We start from the raw sequence: 7,613 nt of genomic DNA on the forward strand, positions 1-7,613 counted from the left end.
AGGCAAAATGGACTCAAAGAAAGAGGTGGGAAAATAACAGCATTTTCCTCTTGCGTGGTCCTTGATCTTTGTAGCCAGCCTGGTCATCACTGGATGCAGTGCTGGGGAGAAATGATGAGACGACACTGCTGCTGTTGAGGGCATAGTGCTGCTACGCAGCGTTTTCCCTTCCCCCTCTGTAGCCCACATCGTAGCCTCTTTTCCCGTTTACTGAGAGCTGTTCTCTGCCACCACGTGTGAGCCTCACAAGCACAGCTCTGTGCAGGAGCAGCTCCTTCACTGTTCATTTTTAAGGATCCGTTTGAACCACTGGTGCAGATCCACGTACTGGCTCATGGCCTGGGAGTGGGCAACCGGATCCATCACCAGGTCATGGAAGAGATTGCACGACCCGGCCATTAGGACCTCTGGGGGCAAATGGATCCCCTCAGGAAGCCTCTGGTTGCCCACAATGAAGTGATTGAGGCGTCTCACTTCCACACACGTGCGCAGACTCTCGCTGATATCCATCAGCCGCCTCACAAAATGTCTCCTGCGCCACTGTGACACGGGTAAGACGCTCAGGATGTGCATGACGATGGTCTTCATGGTGTAGGTGGAGAAGCCTAAGCCCAGCTGAAGACGAGTGAAGAATTGCAGGCATTTCAGGTGCAAGCTGTCAGGGGGAGCCCGCCTGGCGATGTACCTGAAGAACTTCATCTCGGCCACGGCGTAGCTCTCCGGCCAGATTGTGCTTGAGGTGTGGGCTTGCCTAGGCTGACTGCTTGCAAAGACATCTGAGTTGCCTTGCCGCACCCCAAACAGCATCTCAATCTGGTAGCTTTCTGTGCCATTGGTCACCTTGAACCGGCAGGAGCGTCTGGAGGGCAGCAGCACTAAATGCCATTGGTGTGACTGAGGCAAAGCCGGCCAGATTGCTTTCACCAGCTGGTAGAACCAGCGAGCAGTTTTCTGCACATCCAGGTAGCAGCCCGTGCACAGGGTATCGAGGAGGCTGGGATCCTGACACCCCCTCAGCTCCTCCTCAGGGTGGTGCAGGAAGCATAGCGTGTTGTCATCCTGCTGCTCCCTCGTGCAGGTGCACTCCTGCTGCACGCGGATGTGGAAGTTCCTCAAGCGCCTCTGCCCTGCAGTGCCCAGCTCTAGGTGGAAGCTGTGTCCTCGGGGAGGTGTCATGGGTATGAGCACCTGGTACACAACATCCTGCTCACGGGGACTCCAACCTTCGAAGGCACTGCCCACCCCGATAGCTCCATGCAGCACTGGATAGAAACTGTCGGACAAGACCCGTCGAAAGTAATATGCAAAATGCTTCATCAAGGTTGTTGTCCACGCGCATCCTTTTTCCAGGTCCTGCTCAGGCCACTGTATGCGCTCCATTATGATTCTTCCAAAGTTATCGGCACGATCACGGTATTCTTCCGCTTCATTTCCAACATCATTGATGTTTGCTGCATTTGCAGCCTCATTGCCAACTTCATTTGCAGCAGCACCTTCTTCATTTGCAGCAGCACCTTCTTCATTTGCAGCAGCATTGTCGGCTTCCTGTGCATTGCCATCATCATTGTTGTTTTCCTCCCCATCCACGTCGTTGTCTCCTTCTTCTTCGTTTCCGACACCTTCTTCGTTTGCATCCACATTTTCCACTTCCTCTTCATATACATCATCACTTCCTTCTTCATGCTCCTGTCTCCTCAGGCTCCCTTTCCTCCACATATACCACAGTGCCAAGAGAAGGAGCAGGAGCCCAGCAAGAGCCCAGACGTGCCAGTGCTGCCAGGCAGGGCAGAGCAGATCTCCCCAGGCCCAGACACCCTGCTTCAGGGCCAGCTGCTCCACCTCCCGCTCCAGACGAATCCTCTCCTCTTCCTGGAGCTTGGCACGCACCTCCATTCGCAGACGTGTCGCCTTGTCCAAGCCATCACCCACGGGCTGTGGGTACTGGACTACACTTTGCAAGAGCAAGAGCCACAATACCCAGGTATCCATGGTCTGCAAGAGGATGGAGAGAGAAGGCCTTGAGAGAGGCTGTGAGGGAGGCAGCTGGCATTGGGGACAGCAGGGACGGGAATCCCAAGGATCTGGGAGCAGGAAGGACAGGACCCCAGAGAGCTGGCAAGAAGCCAGGCCTGTTCCGCTGCTCCAGCAGCTGCAGCAGCAGCAGCAGCAGCAGCAGCAGCAGCAGCAGCAGCAGCAGCAGCACGGTGCCCTGCCCAAGGCTCTGCCATGAGGGGCTGTCCCTGCATGCAGGGGGAAAAGCCAACCCCGGGTGCAGCATTTCTGCCCCAGCCCTTGTCCCCAGCCCAGCCTCCCCGCCCCACGTGTGCACTCACCGCTTGCCCAAGCAATACAGGGCCAGCGTTACCTTGCTGGGGCCTTGTGTAGCTGCCCCCATTGTGACATGGCGTAATGATGTCAGGGACGGCACAGTACACCACAGCCAGCCCAGCCCCGCCCTTTGTCCCCACCCCAGCTCAGACTCTTGGAGGGGCCCTGGGGTGGCAGGGCCAGCCTTTCCGTGAATCTTCTTCAAAGAACTTCTCTTGGTCTTTCTCTTGTCTTTCTTATCAGCGGCCCTCCATTGGCAATCTCACAGATATCCATGGTGGAAGGCACCCTTGAGGATCATGGGGTCTAAAGCTTGACTCCGCACTGAGCTTCAGTTAAATCTCTGAGTCTATAAAAGGTGCACGTTGGTTTCAGGCTTGCTGCTTTTCTGAAGGATGAGCATGACAGCATCCTCTTGCTTCCCCACAACCACTTGTGTACCAGGCCTCTGGGAGAGCACTCATGTCTTCTGCTCCAGAAAGAGTTCCCCAGCACAATTACAAGATGTTCTGCAGTAGAAAGATGCATTTTGGGTCACCAGTTCCAGATACATTGATCTTTCTGTGCAGAAACAGGCACAGCTCCAAAGACTGCAGTGATGAACCGCCTTTGAAGAGTCACAGGCTGGTGCTGCTGGCCTTCCCCCTGCTTCCTACCCAAAAATGCTCAACCCCATCAGCACCATCAGTAAGCTCTAGACAGCTGGAACCCCCCCTTACATTGATGGTGACCCCAGCGCCTACCCTTCCCTTCCTGTCCCTTCTGCAGTGTTACAAATATATATAAAACGGAGGGAGCATATTAGCGGGGGCCATAGAGTCGGCAATTCGGGCAGTCTGTACCTTCCGAATACCGCAGGCAGTGGGAGAAGAAAGAGGGTGATGCACCTGGGAATTAGGATAAAAAAGGAAGCTTCGCCCTTGTCCTGAGTCTCAACAATTCCAGACACGCCATGGGAAATGTCCCTTGGCCTCTCCCTCTACTCCAGTAACATTACAGGACTCCTCTGTGTCTTTCCAGAATCCAACGGCTGGTGGTGTGAAGGTTTTTGCACACAGGGAGACACCCTTCTCCTTCAGTGCCCATTCTCCAGCTCTTCTCTGCTTTCTCACGCACCTAGAAGCCCGTGTCCTTGCCGCTGCACGGATCTCCCACGGCTCTCTGCCAGCCGCACTCCAGAGCTCCCAGCTCCAGCTGGCAGGGCCTCAGCGCCCGTCCTCTGCCCTCCTTTCCTGACGGCCACAGCAGGCCCTGCTTGCTGCCCTCATGGTGGCACTCCTGGCCCCAGTGCTCTCCAAGGCCTTCTGCGGGGGCACCTTCCTGCGGCCTTTCAGTCCCTGCGCTAGGCCCAGCAGAGACCTGAGAGGGGCTGTGGACAAGGGCCTGCTGGGACAGCACCAGGCCCAGTGGCTTCCCACTGACAGCGGGCAGGCTTGGGCTGGAGATGTGCAAGAAATTCTCGCCTCTCAGGCTGCTGAGGCCCTGGCCCGCGCTGCCCACAGCAGCTGTGGCTGCCCCATCGCTGGCCGTGTTCCACGCCAGGCCGCACACGGCTTGGAGCAAGCTGGCCTAGTGCAAGGTGTCCCTGCCCTTGGCAGCAGGGTTGCAACAAGACCATTTCTAAGGACCCCTCCAAGGCAAGCTCCTCTGTGATTCTGTGATCACTGGGGCCGGGGGCAGCTGGGCTTGATTTCTTGGTTCTCATTAGAACCAGTGCAGCACTGCATATTTGGCTGACTTCAAGGAGACTCTTCACAAGCCCAGCTTCACAACTTTTTGACTTTTACCATGTTTACAGGTCTGCTTAAGATCAATAAAGTCTTGCACCATCCACGTTCTGGAATATTGTAGTTTATTGAATCAAGAGCAAAGCAGTTTCCAGGTTGCTACTCGTCAATGCACTAACTATAGAGCATCATGGTGTGTCCCCAGCAGTCAGAGACACCATCTATGGCTTTACTGCTACGTCAAAAACCATTCTTCTATGCAATAAAGAAGATGTAATAGTTATGTGTCTTACATATGTATCTCTTTTATGAAAATCTTTCCAGCTATCAATGTGCTAAGAGCATGAATACATATCACAACTTAGAGTGGCACTAAATATTGGCTATATTGTATTCTCTAAACAAAATTACATATTTGACTGTTTCTAATCTCATCACGATATAAGAGTTACATAATCAGTATTGTTGATATTATTTGATTTTATTATATTTTACTCTTACATATGGTAATTGTTACGCTTTCTTGAATATAATATGAATAGAGGGGATATATATATATATATATATATATATATCTATATATACACAAACTAAAAATCTAGACCTTTATATATACAAAATATCAGGTCAGCTGCAACACAGTTGCAGGTACAACGTTGACCTAATGTTTTCCCATGCGAGAACAAGGAGAAACAGCGTCCATTATCTGATCCCAAACACTGCCCAGGGATGGTGGAGTCTCTCTCCCAGAGACAGTCAAGAACCTTGATCGGAACGCAATCCTTTGTAGTGCACGGCGGGAAGACCTGGCTGGAGCAGCCCTGGATCAGTTGATACCACCAGTGGTCCTTTCAAACATTCCCTCATCTGGCATTCTGAGATCAGCATCTTTGCACAAGGTGAAGCTCTCAGAGGCAAAATGGACTCAAAGAAAGAGGTGGGAAAATAACAGCATTTTCCTCTTGCGTGGTCCTTGATCTTTGTAGCCAGCCTGGTCATCACTGGATGCAGTGCTGGGGAGAAATGATGAGACGACACTGCTGCTGTTGAGGGCATAGTGCTGCTACGCAGCGTTTTCCCTTCCCCCTCTGTAGCCCACATCGTAGCCTCTTTTCCCGTTTACTGAGAGCTGTTCTCTGCCACCACGTGTGAGCCTCACAAGCACAGCTCTGTGCAGGAGCAGCTCCTTCACTGTTCATTTTTAAGGATCCGTTTGAACCACTGGTGCAGATCCACGTACTGGCTCATGGCCTGGGAGTGGGCAACCGGATCCATCACCAGGTCATGGAAGAGATTGCACGACCCGGCCATTAGGACCTCTGGGGGCAAATGGATCCCCTCAGGAAGCCTCTGGTTGCCCACAATGAAGTGATTGAGGCGTCTCACTTCCACACACGTGCGCAGACTCTCGCTGATATCCATCAGCCGCCTCACAAAATGTCTCCTGCGCCACTGTGACACGGGTAAGACGCTCAGGATGTGCATGACGATGGTCTTCATGGTGTAGGTGGAGAAGCCTAAGCCCAGCTGAAGACGAGTGAAGAATTGCAGGCATTTCAGGTGCAAGCTGTCAGGGGGAGCCCGCCTGGCGATGTACCTGAAGAACTTCATCTCGGCCACGGCGTAGCTCTCCGGCCAGATTGTGCTTGAGGTGTGGGCTTGCCTAGGCTGACTGCTTGCAAAGACATCTGAGTTGCCTTGCCGCACCCCAAACAGCATCTCAATCTGGTAGCTTTCTGTGCCATTGGTCACCTTGAACCGGCAGGAGCGTCTGGAGGGCAGCAGCACTAAATGCCATTGGTGTGACTGAGGCAAAGCCGGCCAGATTGCTTTCACCAGCTGGTAGAACCAGCGAGCAGTTTTCTGCACATCCAGGTAGCAGCCCGTGCACAGGGTATCGAGGAGGCTGGGATCCTGACACCCCCTCAGCTCCTCCTCAGGGTGGTGCAGGAAGCATAGCGTGTTGTCATCCTGCTGCTCCCTCGTGCAGGTGCACTCCTGCTGCACGCGGATGTGGAAGTTCCTCAAGCGCCTCTGCCCTGCAGTGCCCAGCTCTAGGTGGAAGCTGTGTCCTCGGGGAGGTGTCATGGGTATGAGCACCTGGTACACAACATCCTGCTCACGGGGACTCCAACCTTCGAAGGCACTGCCCACCCCGATAGCTCCATGCAGCACTGGATAGAAACTGTCGGACAAGACCCGTCGAAAGTAATATGCAAAATGCTTCATCAAGGTTGTTGTCCACGCGCATCCTTTTTCCAGGTCCTGCTCAGGCCACTGTATGCGCTCCATTATGATTCTTCCAAAGTTATCGGCACGATCACGGTATTCTTCCGCTTCATTTCCAACATCATTGATGTTTGCTGCATTTGCAGCCTCATTGCCAACTTCATTTGCAGCAGCACCTTCTTCATTTGCAGCAGCACCTTCTTCATTTGCAGCAGCATTGTCGGCTTCCTGTGCATTGCCATCATCATTGTTGTTTTCCTCCCCATCCACGTTGTTGTCTCCTTCTTCTTCGTTTCCGACACCTTCTTCGTTTGCATCCACATTTTCCACTTCCTCTTCATATACATCATCACTTCCTTCTTCATGCTCCTGTCTCCTCAGGCTCCCTTTCCTCCACATATACCACAGTGCCAAGAGAAGGAGCAGGAGCCCAGCAAGAGCCCAGACGTGCCAGTGCTGCCAGGCAGGGCAGAGCAGATCTCCCCAGGCCCAGACACCCTGCTTCAGGGCCAGCTGCTCCACCTCCCGCTCCAGACGAATCCTCTCCTCTTCCTGGAGCTTGGCACGCACCTCCATTCGCAGACGTGTCGCCTTGTCCAAGCCATCACCCACGGGCTGTGGGTACTGGACTACACTTTGCAAGAGCAAGAGCCACAATACCCAGGTATCCATGGTCTGCAAGAGGATGGAGAGAGAAGGCCTTGAGAGAGGCTGTGAGGGAGGCAGCTGGCATTGGGGACAGCAGGGACGGGAATCCCAAGGATCTGGGAGCAGGAAGGACAGGACCCCAGAGAGCTGGCAAGAAGCCAGGCCTGTTCCGCTGCTCCAGCAGCTGCAGCAGCAGCAGCAGCAGCAGCAGCAGCAGCAGCAGCACGGTGCCCTGCCCAAGGCTCTGCCATGAGGGGCTGTCCCTGCATGCAGGGGGAAAAGCCAACCCCGGGTGCAGCATTTCTGCCCCAGCCCTTGTCCCCAGCCCAGCCTCCCCGCCCCACGTGTGCACTCACCGCTTGCCCAAGCAATACAGGGCCAGCGTTACCTTGCTGGGGCCTTGTGTAGCTGCCCCCATTGTGACATGGCGTAATGATGTCAGGGACGGCACAGTACACCACAGCCAGCCCAGCCCCGCCCTTTGTCCCCACCCCAGCTCAGACTCTTGGAGGGGCCCTGGGGTGGCAGGGCCAGCCTTTCCGTGAATCTTCTTCAAAGAACTTCTCTTGGTCTTTCTCTTGTCTTTCTTATCAGCGGCCCTCCATTGGCAATCTCACAGATATCCAGGGTGGAAGGCACCCTTGAGGATCATGGGGTCTAAAGCTTGACTCCGCACTGAGC

General features: G+C 54.1%; 2 protein-coding genes across 2 annotated transcripts; both read right to left on the bottom strand.

Annotated features, from left to right (window-relative positions):
* Window positions 1-276: 276 nt before the first annotated feature.
* Window positions 277-2,395, bottom strand: LOC135301458 (inositol 1,4,5-trisphosphate receptor-interacting protein-like 1). The gene is made up of 3 exons (XM_064421612.1): window positions 2,334-2,395; window positions 1,815-1,951; window positions 277-1,703 (listed from the first exon to the last, which is right to left on the bottom strand). Exons 1-3 carry the CDS (start codon window positions 2,393-2,395, stop codon window positions 277-279), a joined length of 1,626 nt encoding a protein of 541 aa, XP_064277682.1.
* Window positions 2,396-5,243: 2,848 nt separating this feature from the next.
* LOC135301459 (inositol 1,4,5-trisphosphate receptor-interacting protein-like 1) lies at window positions 5,244-7,350 on the bottom strand. Its single transcript, XM_064421613.1, has 3 exons — window positions 7,289-7,350; window positions 6,782-6,918; window positions 5,244-6,670 (listed from the first exon to the last, which is right to left on the bottom strand). Exons 1-3 carry the CDS (start codon window positions 7,348-7,350, stop codon window positions 5,244-5,246), a joined length of 1,626 nt encoding a protein of 541 aa, XP_064277683.1.
* Window positions 7,351-7,613: the final 263 nt, after the last annotated feature.

This window comes from Passer domesticus, chromosome 5 (genome assembly GCF_036417665.1).
Source record: "Passer domesticus isolate bPasDom1 chromosome 5, bPasDom1.hap1, whole genome shotgun sequence".
Classification (NCBI taxonomy): Eukaryota; Metazoa; Chordata; class Aves; order Passeriformes; family Passeridae; genus Passer; species Passer domesticus.

Excerpts from the sequence above, each read along its gene's own strand:
- LOC135301459 (XM_064421613.1), bottom strand. The coding sequence starts at position 7,350 with ATGGGGGCAGCTACACAAGGCCCCAGCAAGGTAACGCTGGCCCTGTAT. Across the intron at positions 6,919-7,288 it reads CTGTATTGCTTGGGCAAGCG|TGTAGTCCAGTACCCACAGC; the intron begins GTGAGTGCACAC and ends GCTCTTGCAAAG. Across the intron at positions 6,671-6,781 it reads GCAGCTGGCCCTGAAGCAGG|GGAGCCTGAGGAGACAGGAG; the intron begins GTGTCTGGGCCT and ends TGTGGAGGAAAG.
- LOC135301458 (XM_064421612.1), bottom strand. The coding sequence starts at position 2,395 with ATGGGGGCAGCTACACAAGGCCCCAGCAAGGTAACGCTGGCCCTGTAT. Across the intron at positions 1,952-2,333 it reads CTGTATTGCTTGGGCAAGCG|TGTAGTCCAGTACCCACAGC; the intron begins GTGAGTGCACAC and ends GCTCTTGCAAAG. Across the intron at positions 1,704-1,814 it reads GCAGCTGGCCCTGAAGCAGG|GGAGCCTGAGGAGACAGGAG; the intron begins GTGTCTGGGCCT and ends TGTGGAGGAAAG.